Genomic DNA, 18,934 nt, shown 5'->3' with positions numbered 1-18,934 from the left:
TCCATTTGATTTCAATACTAACAAAATGGCCATGAGATTCTCCGGTGGTGGTGGTCACGGTTGGTGGTGTGAATAGTAGGTGTATGTGGTTTGGGCGTTCGTCTGAGTTTGTTCCCCGATAGAATGAAAATGTTGAAGTTACTGAGGTAGGAAGAAGAGAAAGAGATATAATAAGATCTTGTGTGAACAATTTTACATGTTTTTGTTTTAATTTTAGTAGATCTTGGCCATTAATTATATCTAAGGGTTGAAAATGATTTTTTCATACTCCCTCACCGGTGAGGGACCTATTTACTACCTCACCTTAGACGCAGCCCTACATATGTACATTTTGACTAGTAACTTCTTTAAATCTAATGCTAACGGAGCTGTAGACTGTACGTAGTGTATGCATAATAGACTTGGCCGACAATTAAACTCAATACAACAGATGTGTATCTAGTTTTGTGCAACAAATGCAGCAAAAAACAAGATATGTACAAGTTGATATTTATCTTGTGAATCATTTATGAAGCTCTACTATAAACAGTAGATTAATATACTGATAACTAAAATCCCATCTATCATTACAACTTGTTAAGACATGCCAGAGATATTATACAAGTGACCTTCTATATCTGGAATAAAGCCTTTCTCCAACATTTCCAGTCTTACTACATCATAGGTAGTACGGTTTGGGTTCAAACCCTTTTCCAACATCTCATTAAGAAGACCATTTGCAGCCTCTAGCTTGCCAATTTTACAATGCCCTTTAATCAACACATTATAAGTAACAACGTTTGGCTGCTTTCGTTCTTTCTCCATACGCGTCCTCACATTTAATGCTGCCTTGAGTTTCCCCTCCATACAATAGCCATCCATCAAAGTATTATATGTTATGTGATTAGGTTTCAGACCGAGGTTGAACATTTCATTAAGTAGTTTTTCTGCATTTCTTGATTTACCATCTTTGCACGAACCGTCTATCAAGATGTTGTATGTTACAACATTCCCTTTTAAACCCTTGTTCTCCATTTCATTAAGAAGCTCCCTGGCAGCCGGTAAGTCTCGTTTTCTGCACAAGCCTGCAATTAAGCAATTATAGGTTGAAACAGTAGGCCAAATCCCTTCATCTAGCATTGAACTACACAGTGCAAATCCTTCTTCCATCATCCCTTCCTTGCAGTATGCATCAATCATAGTATTGAATGTTATAGCATTGGGAACCAACTCTTGCTTAGTTATATCATCGAAAACTTTTGTTGCTTCCTTCATCATCTTCTTCTTACAAAACCCATTAATAAGAGCATTATAAGTTACAATATTTGGTTTCAAACCAAAGTCAACCATCTTATCCCACAAATCAACTGCCTCTTCTAGCTTACCGTTATTACATAGACCATTTATCAGCGAGTTATAAGTAACTACATTAGGTTTTAATCCCTGCGTTTGCATCTCTTCAAAAGCCTTCTTTGCAGCCAATACATTCTCTTCCTTACAAAACCCATCAATAAGAGTGTTAAAGGTAACTTCACTTGGACAAATTTTATTAGCAAGCATTTCCTTCATAATAGCTTCAGCTTTGTACATTTTCCCAGCACTGCCCCTCTTGCAATAACCATCAACAAGAGTATTATAAGTAACTACGTTCGGGGAAATTCCCCACGCCTTCATGTCTTCAATAACATCCTCTGCCTTAATCAACTTACCAGCTCTACAAAGACCATTAATCAAAATGTTAAATGTGTACAGGTTAGGTTGGATTCTTCTCTTTATCATCTCCTTGTACACATATTCCACATCACCAATTTTATTCTCCTTCACAAGAGCACTCAACAGCGGATTACATGAAGTCAGTGATAATTTAAATCCATAATCTTGAGCTCGTGTAAACGCTTCATAAGCACAATGCAACTCTAAATTTCTCACATATGCTAACAACAACATATCAATTATCAGAGCAGTAGCACCTGATCGACCACCGCCCAACAAAAGGGAGTGAAAAACAGAAGAAACTGTATGTTTCTTATATTTAACAAAACTATCCAAAAAAGACCTAACTTTAGAATACCTTTTTGAATTTGCTAGAAAATGCAAAACCTTGGCATTTTCTTCAAGACCATATGAAAATCTGAACTCTTTCTGAGACCAATTAAAGAACCTAAAAACAAGCTCTGAATCAACTCCAGCATTAAGCAATTGGTCTAGAAATGTTGCAGGTTTTGTCACTCTTAGATGAGGTTTGAGCACTGACCAGTGCTGTTTACTCAACAACTCCGAAATCGTCGATATGTTAAACGAATGCAAAATTGGACCTGTAAGCAGAAATTAGATAAATATTTAATCCGAAAACGAAACATTAACAATAATTCAGTGGATATTAACAAGGAAAAATCTTCCCTTTCTTTGGATTGATGGTAAATAAAGTAAAAATGAGTTGAACCGAATAAGATTATAATTTATAAAATGTAGTTGTAATAATAGAATTAGGGCATGTTTGGACTGGTTTATTCAAGCTTATCTCTCATAGGTTTTGTGAGATTGTTTGGGAGAACTTATGAAAATAGCCTAGCTCATAGGATATATAAAAAGTTAAAAACAATTTATCTATTTTTTAGTTTTTTTCTATAAAAATAGCTTATGTATACTTGCCACAACACGTAAGAGCTTATCATGATAAGCACTTATGCTATAAGCTGCAAATAAGTTGTTTATCCAAACAGGGCCTTAATCAGAGAAATTAACGATAGTAGATACAGAAAACAAAGATTATAACAGTGAATGTGATGATCATAATTATAAGCTAATTACAAGAAGGAAGAAAGAAAAAGAAAAAAAGAGAGAAGGTTTGTGACACCTTGTATGGATCGAGTGAGTTTATCAGTAGTCATTGCTCCTCCTAGTATCCTTCCCTTGAATCGTGGTGCGAAGAGGAGTAATGCTGTGACGCAATTCAATCTCCAATGGCGATGGTGTTTGCAGTTGAGCGCTGTGAAGGAAGAGAAGAGGGAATGCAGAGGAAGAAGAATCAGAACTTCTTCTTTTCTTTTTTTATAAATGAATCGAGTTTTTATTTTTTTATAAATGAATCCGAGCTTCGAAAGAATCACTAATAGAATTTCGCAGGTAGAATACAAAAATGGAATTGTGATTATGGGATCTTGGGTAGAAATGAGCGATATTTTAGTGGGTATATCAACGCCCCAAATGGCGAACGAATTACCTATAGGTGGTAGGGGCGAGTTATTGATGTGAGATGGATCCACCAAAAAGAAGGTTCTAACTATAATCGAGAAACAATTCAAATATATATTTCAAAGAAACATAAAATCAAAGTAGGTGATAAAGTGGTGGGGAGACATGGAAATAAAGATATCATTGCAAAGATTTTGTCTAGACAGGATATGCCCTATTTGTAAGATTTTGCGTTTTCATTTTTTTTTTGTCACGTAGCCTAGTGGCTAGAAAATTCACCTTAAAGGTGAATAAGTGGATTGTCCTAGGTTCGACTCGGACTCCTGCACATATATCGCAATATCCCTATCCACTGAACTAAGTTCACTCGAACCATTTAGCAAACACGTATTTTGAATGGTTTGTTGGACAAAACCAAAGTGTCACCACATTCGCAATGTCATTTAAATATTTTTTTATGATCTAAAAAAATCCAATGATGGTTGATCCTATCCAAACTAATTTGTTGAAATTAATTTGATTTCGAAATAAAAAATACAAATTTTACACCAAAATCAAACCAATTAAATTACATTAACTTGAATAACAAATTCGGGAACCAAATCCTCTCCAGCCATCGGATGTTCCTGCAAAAATTCCAACCATTGATTTAAATTTATTGCAGTAGTCAACAACAAAGACAAATAGATTAACGGCTCAGATCAATACAAGACAAGAAATAGAAGAGAAATGATCGGAGAGAATATAAAGTACCGTTTGACCCAACCATTTTTAGGAGTACAAGCAATTTTAATCACAAAGCTAGAAATAGTAGTTTTAAAACTAAAATTAAAGTTGTTTGGTAAATCTTACTTTTAAAAAAAAAGTTAAAAGTTTTTTTTTTAATTATAATAAGATTAAAAGATATGTTTGATAATATATTATAATTTTTCTTAAAATATAAAAGTTGGTTTTTTCTCCGTACTAGAACTTTTAAAAATTGTTGTTTGGTCCAAACTAATCATAATAAGAAAAACAAAAGAAACATTTTAATAATTTTTTTTGTAAGGATTTTAATTAATTCAATTAATAATAATAATAATAATAATAATAATAATAATAATAATAATAAAAATAAAATAAAATAAAGTAGCCCTAGCGTGTTGAATTGCAATTTGCAAACAGGGGAGAGCTAAGCCCTAACTACAAAGTACAAACAAAACACGATTTGTAGAGTTGTGTTTGTGACTCATATGTTCTACTCCTTCACTTCACTTTTCAACTTCCCCCAACAATCAATCAGGTTACAATTCTCTCTCTCTCTCTCTCTCTCTCTCTCTCTCTCGTTAGAAACTGCTACCGGCTTTTCCGAAATTCACCTTGATTTCTCACTGATTTCCATTCCTCATTGTTTCGAATGCAGATACATCACTTTTAATGGCTCAACCACCTCTCTCTTCTCAAACGCCTCCTTCTATCCCTAATTCTTCTTCTTCTTCTTCTTCAAGTACGTCTCCTTTTTCTCTCTTACGCTTCTTATTTTTTCAATCAATTCATGCCAAATCGTTGTTTTGCAGCTCCTGCATCATCACCGGCGCCACCACTCTCTTACGCCGTTAATCAAAATATCAACGCTTCTGGGAATTCTCACCAGCCTCCGTCTCATTCTGTTAGTACAGTATAGTATTAAATTGTTTATTTGCTAGTATGATTCAATGGGTTTATCTTATACACCGGATACATTAGTTATTCAATTAATCTAAAAACTGAATTTTTGTCTTTTGATGCAGGGAATGAAGCCCAATTCGGCTGCCAATCCTCCTATTCATAATCTCCCTCCGCATGCTGGTGCTCCTTCATTTTCATATAATTTTCCTCAGAGTGCCGCCGCTTTTGCTGCCAACCAACATGCACAACCTAACACTGTAAGGCTCATGCTTTTATTTTAAATTGATGAGAGAGCAGGTTGAGATACTGAATATATGCGGGGGGCAGGGATAGGTTTGGTTGATTGTGTATGTTAGGGAATCTAATTAGAAATTAAGCTATGCTTGTTTGAGCAGGCAGAAAATTTCTGGCAGTTATTAATCGAGTACATAAGGATGGAAGTAAGCTGGTCCGAGTTTGGCTTTGTTTAAGTAGGTTTGACATGTTTAAAAAATTCAAGTCCCTTTTTGGAAGCCTCATTTAGTCATTTGTCTTATTAGGTTATTTAAAGACATATTTCATGTTAAGATATATAAATAGATCACTCAACCAACACTATTCCATTGAGGGGAAATGTTATACAATATAAAGTATCAAGTGCACGAGACATAAGATGGAAATAGGCTTCACTGGGCTAAGCTATCCAAGGCCCCTAGTCTGTCTTATTTACCCGATATTGCTAGTTTGTAGGGTCTGTTGTTATGATTTGATCCCCGTGTAGCTGCTCCCAATTGCTACCTTTTAATTTTAACCCATTAAAGATACACACTCATTGTGCCTTATGAATGTTCACATTGGACTAACTGATCATCGACTAAAGTTGGGACCTCCGCAAATAGTAGACATACTTGAGGGAAATGAAATTTTGCTTGAAGTAAATGATGCAAAATGTCAGGATCTAAGCTAATTAGGCTTTTGGATAAGACTTGACCTAGGTTATTTGATAAAGAAGTGTGGCTCTGTACAGGTTTGATGTAGACTAGACCATAGACTCCTATCAGGTAGGTGGCCTACCTATTTTTAGAGATTTTATCCTTATGTACCCTTATTTGTTACCTTTTCATTTTAACAAACTCAAACATGAATACCTATTATGCTTTTTGAATGCTCATATTGAACTAAGTGATATTTTGACTATAGTTGGGACTGACATAGATAGTAGATGTACTTGAGGAAAAAGAAATTTGCATGAGGTAAATGATGCAAAATGCAAGTAACTTTGAATTTGATATACACAAGTTTAAATAACAATGGAAATGTTTGATTGATATCAAAACTGGGTGATGTTATTGTAATACTAATAACATTATGTGGCCTATCTGTTACATATATTTTTTATTGCCACACATTAGTAGGAAATAATAAAGATGATTCATATTCAAATTTATTATATGGTCACTCTAACCATCTAAATTGAGGAATGGGTATCATGTAGTAATCTGCTGATTAGTTTTCAAATACTCTCTCCATCCCATATTCTATAAGCCGTTTTACTGAGAAATAAATCATTGCATTTTATGTCATTTTACAATATCAATGATCAATGAAGTATAATAATTTTCTTCGTATTATCCCTTAACCATTATTTATATGTTTTCAATTCTTGTAATTAATATGAGACAGTAAAGGGTAATTTAGGAACATATATATTTTTTATTTATAAAATCTATAATATTAGTTGCGTTTCTGAATTTTTATGCTAAAATCTTAAATGACTTATAATATGGGATGGAGGGAGTAATGGCTGACGAGCATTGGTATAATGTAATTGACACAATACTCAGGAGCTAAATAATAATATTTTCCTCCCGTTTCTATTTGCTAATTGTAGAACATGTCGGATTCCGTTACACTAGATTTTAGTAAAGTGTCATCTGCATCAAACAACCAACATCCTGCTGCTGCTCCTACTTCTATATCCTCAATGCCACCGCCCTCTGACCCTAACTATCGCCCAACTACTTCATGGATGCCAACTGCCCCAACTTTTCCTGTCCATCCTGTAATGCCTGGAACTCCTGGTCCCCCTGGATTAGCAAAACCTGTGATAATACCCAATCCAGCTGCTCAATCTGCAAACACAGATTTTTCCTCAGCTGCAGTACTGAGGCAAAATATGCCAACTGCAGCCATTGCATCAGATCCTAATGCCCCACATAGAGGCTTACCCTATCCACCCATACCTTCCATGGTTGCTCCACCTCAGGGATATTGGTTACAGCCTCCGCAGATGGGTGGTGCACTTAGGCCACCATTTAATCAATATCCTCCTGCTTTTCCTGGCCCCTTTCCATTTCCAGCACGTGGTGTTGCTCTCCCTGCTGTTCCAGTACCTGATTCTCAGCCTCCTGGTGTTACTCCTGTGGGTGCTGCCAGCATTTCTGTACCTTCTGCTCCCGGTCATCTGCTAAGAGGAACATCTGGCATGCAGACAGAAGTAATTTCAGCACATACTGGTATGCCCACTGCAACATACTGCTCTACTGCCATGTATTAGTTCATTAATGTTGTTTAAGAATATAATTCATGTTCCTTACAATTGCGGTTCTTATGATTGCAGATGACAAGCACAAATTAAACACCACTGTGACACAGAATGAGGATGCTTCTAATCAACTAGATGCTTGGACTGCTCACAAGAGTGAAGCAGGGATTGTATACTATTATAATGCTTTGACAGGGAAATCCACATATGATAAACCTCCTGGCTTTAAAGCGGAGGTACTGATACTGACTATCTTTGCTCTTAGCAGGTCTCACACGTTTTCATGTCTTGGAGTTGAATCACTAGACATTTATAAGATTTTTAAATAATATAAAAGTCTCAAATTTTACAGAAGTCCTAATATTAATATAGTTTTATGTTTTCAGTCTATAATGTTTGGACATTATAAATAAGGGATATTGGATATACCCCAGCAAATAGTAATTCTTAAAAAAACTAGATATTTGTAGAGTACAACCAATACCGTAATGGCACAACCATATCAAGTTATTTTTGATGCCTATTCTTAGTTTCTTACTAAGCAAAACAATCTATTATCATAAACGATAAAGTTTGACCACTTTATTTTTTAATACAATTTGATGTACATTTTGCATGTGTATGCAGGCACACCAAGTTTCTGTGCAGCCGACTCCAGTTTCAATGTATGTTCCGTGTCTCCTGGTGGGAAAACTTTCTCATTGTACTATTAATTTGTTTATTTCTCTTTTCTAATTTACTGTTGTTTTCTGAAGCCTATAAAAATGTCCTTAATTATATATCTTTAATAAAACATATAGAATTCAACAGTTTAAAGGAGTCATTGGCACTTTGCAGGTAATGGTATTGTCAAAGTCTATGATAGTTGCTAATTTAGGAAAGACGGTTGTGGTATCCTAATAAAGTTAAAACCATAACATTTAATATATTTCGAAGTTAGGAGGGAAAGTGGGAAATCACAGGAAAAGAAGTAGAAGGAATGGACAAAAAATAAATTTGCTTTCATCCTTTGGATGTTTAAAATGAATAAAGAGAATGAAATGAAGTGTTAGACAATGAGACATCAATAATTGCAGCACATTTCTATCTATCATCACTTGTTAATACACCAGGGCACTAAACTAAATGTCGATATAGAATTTTAGTTCTGCAAAAATCTCATCAGCCAGCATTCTAAAGTTTCACACTCTACATGTAGAGATATGAATTTAGGTTTGATATTCTAATACACAAATCAGTGACCAGAGGGGTTTTCAGTATCAGTACTGTTGGACTGCAAAAAATATTATAGATGATAAATTGTAATCGCAAATTCAACCATACATTATGTGATGCTATGGTGCTCGGTCAATAATGAGGATATTCAAGAGAAACTTTTTTCATGGGTTTGATGGCTTTTTTTGTATTTTAACTTTCATTTTCATTTTTTGTCAAAAAAAAAAAAAACTTTCATTTTCTTCTGTCTATGTGGCAAATTGTTACTTGTTTAACTGTTCGGCCTGAAAAGTATGTGTTAGTTTGAAACAGTCAATGTTATCGATGGCGGACTATGGCAGACAGCCAAAAATCCACCTTAAAACACCATGGTGCCACCATCCTTCACAAATTTGCTATGGTGGTTGTAAAAAAATCTGCCACCACAATCCTCCGTGGTCTATATTTGACAACACCAGAAACAATGATTAAAATCTTACCTTGTCATGTTTTCCTGTTGCAGGGTAGATTTTCCTGGTACTGATTGGCAGTTGGTCTCTACTAGTGATGGAAAAAAATATTACTATAACAACCGAACCAAGGTAAGATTAATATGTATATCTCTGAACTTTATGATCTCGGCCATTTTCCTCGAATACTTGTTCTCTGGGATGTATTAAATCTTTTTGACACAACATTGCCCGTTTGTCTTGTTATTTTTTGCTTTATTTATTACTGCAGAATCTGGTTATGCCTTTTTCAAGTGTTATTATTATTATTATTATTATTATTATTATTATTATTAACCTCTGTTAGCAGGTGTAATATTATTGGAGTGCATGAGAGATTAGATGGTAGGGAGGCATATAGGTGAGAAAAATCTAGGAACTAACAAAACATGATTTGAACTTCTCTAGTAGAAGGATAACTTTGGAAAGAAACAGAAAAACCAATCATTAAGCATTTTTTCTGTTTGGGAGTTATAAGGATGGTTTGGTGGCCGAGGATGGATGTGTCAGGGAATGGAGTGATGAAGAGGTCAGGGGTTTGTCTACATGGATCAAATGCATAATTGAAATCTTTGAAAAACAAAAATCTTAATAAACTCATTTTGAGTAAAGTCTTACTTTTTAATGTTGGATCATAAAGAAATAGGACAAGTAGAAATTATTTTATTTGATTTGGTTGGAGCATTTTGCAAAAGTTCTGAACATTGCCTTTGCCATTGACTTGATTCAGTGTTGGACGTGTTTTTTCCGGTTCATTATGGAGTTATGTTTGTGGGTGTTTCATAGTGTATGTGGGATCTTCCGTGGAGGCATTCGACGTTTCAAGAGAAAATCATTATTCGGCTTCCGCCTAATAGCTTAAGCTTCAAAACAGAGATGGTCCATATATGTCCAAATTGTTAGGAGTATGATCCTGGCTCCCCTGTATTTTACAAGAAACTTAGATTTCTCCATAATGTAAAATGGACTGGCGCATTGTCCCAACAAATAGCCCAAGTTTGGAATCCTGTCTTGGATTGAGAGGGGGAGTTAAACAAGCAAAACTTGAGACCATAACACAAGTTATAACATGTTAGTTAAAATGATAAAAATAACATTTAATTAAATTCCAATTGCAATGTATATGAAGCTCACATCTCAAGTTTAAATTAACTATATCAAACAATCTGAATCACTGAAATGAAAAGCCCAACTAATAAATATCTAATTGGATATTACATGCTAAAATCAGAGAAATAAAACAGAGGCTCTGAAAACTATTGGACTACCATACAACAAAATAGAGCACAAGCAAATAGCATACCAGTAAGCAGCTCAGTACAACCAGAACCTGAAGCAGCACATCAAAGCCAGTAAGAGACGAATCTGTGACCGACCCTCTCTCTCAACCTGACCCGTCGCCACATGTTTCTTTCCCAACTGTAACCGACAAGCCACTTCAAGTAGCAGTTACACATCAAAGCTTAGAACCCACAGCTCAAAGATCAAGGAGAGTGAACAGGTAGTAGGGAAGGATCAATTGAATGACAAGCGTTTATAGGGCTCGAACTCTTAAGATTTCAGGTGGCCTTGGTTTTCATTTTTCGGAATTGGGTGACTAGCCCATTGGACGATCCCAGACAATCACACCACATTTCTTTTTTTGGCTCTGATTGGGATCATAGCAACAAGCAAAACTCAGAAACATGTGAAACTAGGATCTAACATGTAGTTTTTATTATCTGTCTGTCCACGTTTCATACCCAAAGAACTCGTGTTCGCTGTGGGGTGTGTGAAAGATGTACAAACCATTCTTTGTCATAGCAGTAGCTATGAAAATCAAAATAGGAGTTTGGTAGTATAGTTGGAGACATTGGGAAATCTCAAATTTCTGTTCTTTTTGTTTGGACAACAGTTATGAATAGAATTAACAAAATAATATTTACAGGCTCTTTATCAAAAAAACTGTTCTTTCCCTTTACATGTGAGGGTTAGGTTTGTCCCCCCTCTTGTACATATTTTTTTTAATATATATTTATGAGTGTGTATGTTTAACACACTCTTGTGGCTTATAAAAAAAATACTTACGTATAATGTGCAAGTCAGGTTCTAAAGTTATATCACAGTTAATCGCTGCCCTGCAAAATAGATACATTTTTATCTAACCTTTTAGTGGGTTTTTTTATCAGCACTGTCTGTGTCCTACCTTACATAATAGTGGTTATTAAGTCAATGCATTAATGAAGCATTATTAAGCACCCTTAGTTTTCCTAAATAAGAAACATATTCACTAGAAATTGTTAAATTGGCTAAACTTTATTTCATATATATGTACTGGTATGTCTTCTATTTAAACTGTGATGGCATCTCTCTATTATGTCATTGTTTATTCTTTGGTCTTTGTTTTGTTTTAGACAAGCTGCTGGCAAATTCCAAATGAGGTGGCTGAATTGAAAAAAAAGCAGGATGGTGATGTTACAAAAGACCATTTAATGCCAGTTCCAAATACTAATGTATTGTCGGATAAAGGGTCTGGAATGGTTACTCTGAATGCTCCCGCTATTACTACTGGTGGTCGTGATGCTGCAGCTCCTAAACCCTCTATAGTACAGAGCTCACCATCAGCATTGGATTTGATCAAGAAGAAGTTGCAGGAATACGGAGCACCTGTTACATCCTCTTCTATTCCTACACTATCAGTGCTACCAGGATCTGAATCAAATGGTTCAAAAGCAACCGACTCTACAGCTAAGAGCCTGCAAAATGACAATAGCAAAGATAAACCAAAAGATGCTAATGGTGATGCTAATCTCACTGATACATCTTCAGATTCAGAAGATGAGGATAGTGGGCCTTCAAAGGAGGAGTGCATAAATCAATTTAAGGTTAATTTGTTTCTTTCTTTGAGCTGATGTAGTTTCATTTTCACTTCTTTCCCTTTATTGTCTCTGTTTCTGTTATGAGGAAACCTCATCCTCAACTGATTGCATTATTTTTCTAAATATGCTTAAACTATTGTTGGAATATCTACCTATGACCCCCCCCCCCCCCCCCCCCATTTTTTTTTCCTTCCACCCTTATATTTATATTTGGACATACCTTTGGTTGGATGTTACTCTTTTTTTATTCCAGAGATTTTATTATTTTGTATTAAAACTAATGTGGTCCATGGAAGATTGTTAAGTTTCTTAATATCTGTATTATTAAACTCACTGTTGTATATTGAAGTTACTATCACATGTGACATGGATCGTATTCATAAAATTTTAGTTTAATCTAAAATCGTTTGATATCAGTTATTAGAATTCTATTTGTTTCAGTATGAAATACAAGGTTTCTCCAGTCCATTGCATTTTTAAATAGGATTAGTAGTTTGACTGGTTGTTTCTTGAAAGAAAGAGTTAAAAATGAAAAATCAATTGACTGATAAATTGACCTCACATGCCTAGAGAATAAACTGGCCTCACATGTCCAAGATACGATGCTTGAACATTTATAATAACCTGCTAATGCATAAATTTTTTGAAAGTTGTGTAATCAACACCTTAAAAGTTTAAATTTTGGTTTTTTTTCAATGCATAACTTCTCTTTTATATCCCGTATTGTATTTATTTGTTTTGTGAATTTTGTAGGAGATGCTTAAGGAACGAGGTGTGGCACCATTCTCAAAGTGGGAGAAAGAACTACCAAAGATAGTATTTGATCCCCGTTTTAAGGTATTTTTTGACCAAATATTTTCCATTATTTTATTTGGGAATCAGAGCCCTCCTTCATCCGCAACTCGTACAAATTGATTTGGTTGTGCATGAGTTATGTACAAGTGCAATGGGAAATGTTGTTCAACTTTGTCTTAACATGTTTTTCTGTAGTGTCTGGATTGATATCTCCATTTTGTAGCTATGTTTCTCTTGTAAAATTAGAAGTCTCATTTAATTGACTTGTCAAAAGTGAAAATCTAGAAGAAAAGCATTTCACGGAATCAATTCCATTATTTATAATTCAATTGATTGAATGTTGTGGATTTAAGAGCACATTTTTTCATACGTGTAATTGTTTCAGGGTAAAATCCATATATTCAACAACTAGCTACTTTTTTTCTATCTACTTATTTTTGTTTCTGGGTGGGGGCGGGGTGAGAAAATTGGAAATGCTTGCTTTGTTGAAGCATCTTCTCTCTGCTGGAACTTGGTGTGTTTGGTTAGCGTGTCTAATTTGGCTCTTGCAGGAAAAAAATTCTTTGCCGAATTTATGGGTTAAGGTTACCTTTCATGGGTTTCAGCCAATGGTTTCTTTAGGGATATTTTTCTGGCAGATGTGCGTTGGAACATAAGTTTTTTTGTTATTGTTTTATCTAATTTTAAAGTTTAGTCAATTCTTTCCAAAAGATGATATACCCTCCTCCCTCCATTTATGTAGGTCTGTGTCTACATATCTTTACCCTTTCTTTTTGTTGTTGCCATATGCAAATTTAATATTAACGGCAGTGTATTAATACAGGCTATCCCTAGTTATTCTGCTAGGAGAACCTTGTTTGAACATTATGTTAAAAATCGTGCGGAAGAAGAACGCAAAGAAAAACGCGCTGCACAAAAGGCTGCAGTTGAGGGGTTTAGGCAGTTATTGGATGAAGCCTCAGAGGTTAATCTTTCCTCAATTTGGATCTCATTTGTTCTTATAAGTGTTCTGGTATCAAGTCTATCTACCTTTAATTTGTGGAACTATTGAAAGTTTATAGATAATTTATTTTTCAGGATATTAATGACCACACTGATTATCACACTTTTCGAAAGACCTGGGGAAACGATCCACGGTTTGAGGCATTGGACCGCAAGGAACGAGAGCACCTTCTAAACGAAAGGTGCCACTTTGCTTTTAATTGGACAATTTTAAACTTTCTAATTTCATTTTCTTTGCATGTGATGTTTTCACATAATCATCATCTGTACCATTAGATTACTTTAGGATCTTACTTATTTGGTTTAGATTTTCACAATAAGAATGCCATCATGTTTAAGCTCTTAATTTTTTTTGCCAATTACTCATGTATGTTGGACATAAAAATTTAAAATGACTGGTATTTGACTATGATGGTAGGGTGGTTTTTTAATTTAATTATGATTTTTATGCATCTTTTAGTGGCAAACAAGTTTTGTTGATACTGAACCTTGATCAAAAGATTGATCCATGTAACCAGCCTCTTGCAATTGCAAATGCAAGGTAAGGCTGTGTACAATTAACCTATAATGGCTGACCCTTCACTGGCCCCATCATGGTAGGAGCTTTGTAGCACCAGTTTAATTTGTAGTATTTAACCTAAGAGAGTGATTTATGTATAATTCAGCCATTTTCTGGTTCAGTATAAAATTGCAGATTTGGAACAAGGTTGGCAATTGTAGATCTTTTGGCTTAGAAATGAAACATAATGGCTGGGAGACACAAGTCCCAAAATTGGTAGGGGATGATTGACAACCTCGTAGTGAGATGACTGATGCCAGTGTTTTAATAGTGCTTTATGTGAAACTACTTACATAAACTATTGAGATTCAAGTTTCCGTTATCTTTTCAGTTGAAAATTCAATATTTTGGCAAAATGGGAGTACAGTATACATGTTAATGTCATGATCCCTATTATATGTTTTCTTTGGATTTTTTTTCCTTCTATTCATTTGCTGAGATACTCACGTGGTCTACACCACTGCATTTGTGTTTTCAATCCTGCAAAACTGTTTTCTTATCGTCTCAGATTGATAATGTTAAAGGAACAAATCATTAAGGTCATGCATGGTTCAGCTTAAGTTAATACTGGGAAATATTTTGGTTGAGAAAATGGGATCAAAAAGTCATATACTTGCTTGGTAGTGGGAACATTAGCACTTCTTTTTGTTTGAGAATAGCCATCTTCTAGGCTCTAGTGCATCTCGTAGTTACCTTAGGAATGAAAGCATAGTATTTCCTTCGTTACTCCTTTACATTCCACCTTGACACCAAGAGACGGAACATCTGTTAGCGTAAGTCATTCTTGTAACAAAGGCATAAAGGCAAACAAATCAAGTCATGCTTGCTGCATGCCGGCGTCTGCTTATTTCACCAGTGTCAACACATTTTGTTGTATGCAACAGTTCATCCAAAATGAATGCCATCTTTCGAGCCACCCCTTTTGATTTTTCTTTCTCAAAATTTGGTACATCCGACTCAGCTAAGTTCTTGCCTTTGTCTGTATATATATTGTTTTAGTTTGGATCCTCATTTGCATTGATATTGAACTTTTTCCTAGACAGAGAAATGATTTCTAATGATAATGCTTGAAAGCAACATGAGTCAGCAGGTAGTAGGCTAATGACAGACTCTCGGATTCACTGTGGGTGTGTCCTTATGCCCTCTAAACTCTTTGGATTTTGCATGGTAAATGATTTCTTATGTCAATATGATATTTGCAGAATCCTAGTTGATGGGTTTCATGTTTGTGTTTCAGAGTGCTTCCTTTGAAGAAAGCCACTGAAGAAAAAGCTCAAGCAGTTCGTGATGCTGCTGCTGCTGGTTTTAAGTCACTGCTTAAAGAACAAGGAGATATAACTTTTAACTCCCGTTGGTCCAGGGTATGGGAACATTATTAATAAATCGTGACATACTTTTCTGTTTTCGAGATGCAGGTTTTGAAGCACATGTCTTAACTCAAGTGCTGTGTCTGTATGACTTTTTTATTCAAATCATTGACCCAATTCATAGGCTGTCATGTTAACATGTGCCCTAAGTGCACATGATAAGATACCTAAATATAGAAATTTAGCATTTAATGATACAAAATATTAAATGTTAAAAGAGTTGATTACACGATTTTCAAGAGCATATTTCCACATTTATCTCATTAAAATGTGCCTTAAGGGCACAAGTTAACATTTTCCTAAGTATTATTGTTTGAATTCTGTTGATGCTCTCTTGTTTTGGTGACTAAATGAATTTTGTTTTTTGTTATATGCCCCTACCCTAGAATTGGAAATGATCTGTAAACAATAGAAAAAATGAAAATAGATAAATTTCAAATTAAGAGGACTGCTACTTTTGTATAATTTCAAGAGAAATTTTATAGATTTTTGGATAAAATACCTTTTAGCAGTACATTGTTAAGGCAATTTTTTCTACAGATCATGAACAAGTGTGTTTGTTTATCTTTTTTTAATTGTCTTCATGAGTTATTGTTTAATGTCTATGTGATAGATTTTGGGCATTGATTTTGATGATGTCTAAAAGACCAGGTGTGTAAGTAATTAAGTCTTGCTTCATTAGTGACAGTTTATTGCAGTGTTAGCAAAATAGAAATATGTTGTGTTAATTAGAATGATCTTGACAATTGCAAAATCATGTTTTTCATTATAATTTCCATTTAGATGCATGTATGTATGTTTGTTTTCTTACATACATAAATATGTATGTATGCATGTATATGTAGGTATTGTATATATTATGTACATATTAAATACTACATATATGTGTGTTTGTGTGTGGTTAGGAAATTTCTGTTCATGTTAATCTCTACTTTTCTGTCGGGTGTCGTTTAATTTTAGTGTTTGGGTGATGCAGGTTAAAGAGAGTTTAAGAGATGACCCGAGATATAAATCTGTGAAACATGAGGATAGGGAACTTTTGTTCAATGAGTATATATCCGAGTTGAAAGCTGCTGAACATGCAGCAGAGCGAGAGACTAGAGCTAAAAGGGAGGAGCAGGTACTAAGTGGTTTAGAGTTTAGACTTAATATGTGGATGTCTTTAAATCAACAGAAAGTTAGTATATTCAAGAAGTAATAACTGTTGCCCACTTTTTTATAATTGATGCCTTGACATGATGATGCTACGGTTAAACAAATAAATTATTTCATGTATACAATTTTTGGCTAAATGGAAGCTTAGTTTGTTAGAGAGTGACTTTCTCTGCTGGGTATCAGTGGTCTCTTTTATTGATGATTTTTCTGTTTTATGTCAGATGGTGTTGTTTAAGTTGGCTCATGTCAATTTACTTGTATACAGATGTTCACCTAGCAGCATATTTTTAGCAACTTAATTCAAACACTTGAAACTGATTTGCAGGAGAAGCTGCGGGAGAGGGAGCGGGAGCTGCGTAAAAGGAAGGAAAGAGAAGAACATGAAATGGAACGGGTACGAATAAAAATTCGAAGGAAGGAGGCAGTTACTTCCTTTCAAGCTTTACTTGTGGAGAGAATCAAAGACCCTACGGTAAAAAGCTTTTGTTCTCTGGTTAAATTGAACATTAAAAAAATTAGATGAATGCAAACAGTTTCCAGACTTGGAAGCTGAATTATACTAGGAAATTTGCTGTTTATAATGATAAATTTCATATATATTTTTTCATCAAGAAAAAAATTGACGTTGTTTGCATATGTTCTTAGGCATCATGGACAGAATCAAAGCCTAAACTAGAAAAAGATCCTCAAGGACGTGCAACCAATTCTGATCTTGATTCAGCTGACATGGAAAAACTCTTCCGCGATCATGTAAAGATGCTTCAGGAAGTAAGTGATAATATCTGATGCTAGTGATATTTGTGACATTCTCTCTTATATTGTTTCCTGTGTTTATCATATGTGTACTGTGTATATTAATTCGTATTTGACATGTGTCACGGTGTGCCACTTGAATGGGAGGCGAGAGACTCAGTAACAGCATGAGTAGAGTTACATTTTTGGCCAAAATATGTGCTACTAACATTTGTGACTTGTGTGATTGGCCAGCGTCGTGCTCACGATTTTAGAGCTCTTCTAGCTGAAATCTTGACTGCTGAAGCCGCGTCTCAGGAAACTGATGATGGGAAAACAGTGCTTAATTCATGGTCTACAGCAAAGCGTCTTTTAAAATCCGATCCAAGATATAACAAGGTTGAAAGCAAAGATAGAGAAGCCTTGTGGCGCCGTTATGTAGAGGATATGCTTCGGCGGCAAAAGTCATCTAACGATTCAAAGGAAGAAAAATATACAGATGCCAGAAGTAGAAAGACTCTAGAATCATCCAAACATCCATTGGAATCAGGGAGATCACATGAGAGAAGATAATTTTGTTTATAATTTGTGTGTTGCTATTTTTCTCATAATTTATAGATTAGGTTTCTTAACCTTGAAGCCTGATATTAGAACAGAAATATATTAAGTTCTAAATGCTGTAGTAGTATCACTCTTATTTTTCAGATCTCTTTGGGATGATATGAATATTGTGTTATTGTACAAGTATCATTAATATCCGCAGTGTCCTCCAATTATTAAGTTTCAGTCTTTTTTTTCTTATGAAAAATTAATTTTCCCAATCATTCATTTGCATCTATTCTTTCAACAAAGAGCTAGGAAACCCCAATATTTCAAAATTGTTCGAGGATCGTGTCAGACACTATATCCGACATCGGTTCTTGTCTGATACTTCCTGATATGTATCGGAGAAGTATCGAATGATTAAATTTTATTTTTTTAATAAAAAATATCAGACATGTTTGCAATACTTCTCGATATGTATTAGAGAAGTATCACAAAAGTATCAATTGATTAAATTTAGTTTTTTAATACAAAAAAATACTTGACACATTTCCGATACGTTGTTTCTTGATGATGAGAATGGAGGAGAGGTAACTGAAACAATTAGATGTTAACTCTTAAATAGTAAATGTTAAATATGAAGTTCTTTTTGGATATATAGTACTAATGAATAATGATGTGTTTTTGGGTACTGTAATACTATATAGTACACTTGTGCATGTTACTTAAAGTTTTGAAAAGAGTATTAAAAATCAATATATTACGAATGGACAATGCACCCTTCGTCCCAAATGAAATGATAAGGAAAACACTAAAAAAACACTAATTTTTACAAATTACATTTTGTTTGATCTTGGTACTATTTTCTCTATAAC

The 18,934-nt window shown here is 34.7% G+C and overlaps 2 protein-coding genes across 2 annotated transcripts; one reads left to right on the top strand and one right to left on the bottom strand.

The window, feature by feature from the left end:
• Positions 1 to 382: 382 nt before the first annotated feature.
• Positions 383 to 3,356, bottom strand: LOC123917712 (pentatricopeptide repeat-containing protein At1g09820). Its single transcript, XM_045969515.1, has 2 exons — positions 2,837 to 3,356; positions 383 to 2,294 (listed from the first exon to the last, which is right to left on the bottom strand). The coding sequence occupies exons 1-2, from the start codon at positions 2,868 to 2,870 to the stop codon at positions 577 to 579; spliced, it is 1,752 nt and encodes a 583-aa protein (XP_045825471.1). The 5' UTR covers positions 2,871 to 3,356; the 3' UTR covers positions 383 to 576.
• A 964-nt stretch (positions 3,357 to 4,320) lies between these two features.
• Positions 4,321 to 18,337, top strand: LOC123917711 (pre-mRNA-processing protein 40C). Its single transcript, XM_045969514.1, has 17 exons — positions 4,321 to 4,456; positions 4,577 to 4,660; positions 4,731 to 4,822; positions 4,944 to 5,078; positions 6,692 to 7,316; positions 7,421 to 7,581; positions 7,973 to 8,010; positions 9,063 to 9,141; positions 11,442 to 11,912; positions 12,660 to 12,743; positions 13,525 to 13,665; positions 13,779 to 13,885; positions 15,500 to 15,623; positions 16,606 to 16,749; positions 17,110 to 17,256; positions 17,430 to 17,552; positions 17,772 to 18,337. Exons 2-17 carry the CDS (start codon positions 4,591 to 4,593, stop codon positions 18,087 to 18,089), a joined length of 2,859 nt encoding a protein of 952 aa, XP_045825470.1. The 5' UTR covers positions 4,321 to 4,456; positions 4,577 to 4,590; the 3' UTR covers positions 18,090 to 18,337.
• Positions 18,338 to 18,934: the final 597 nt, after the last annotated feature.

The sequence above is a fragment of the Trifolium pratense genome, linkage group LG3, assembly GCF_020283565.1.
Source record: "Trifolium pratense cultivar HEN17-A07 linkage group LG3, ARS_RC_1.1, whole genome shotgun sequence".
In the NCBI taxonomy this organism is placed as follows: Eukaryota; Viridiplantae; Streptophyta; class Magnoliopsida; order Fabales; family Fabaceae; genus Trifolium; species Trifolium pratense.
The sequence above is the reverse complement of the archived record's forward strand: the minus strand, read 5'-3'. Positions and strand labels throughout refer to the sequence as shown.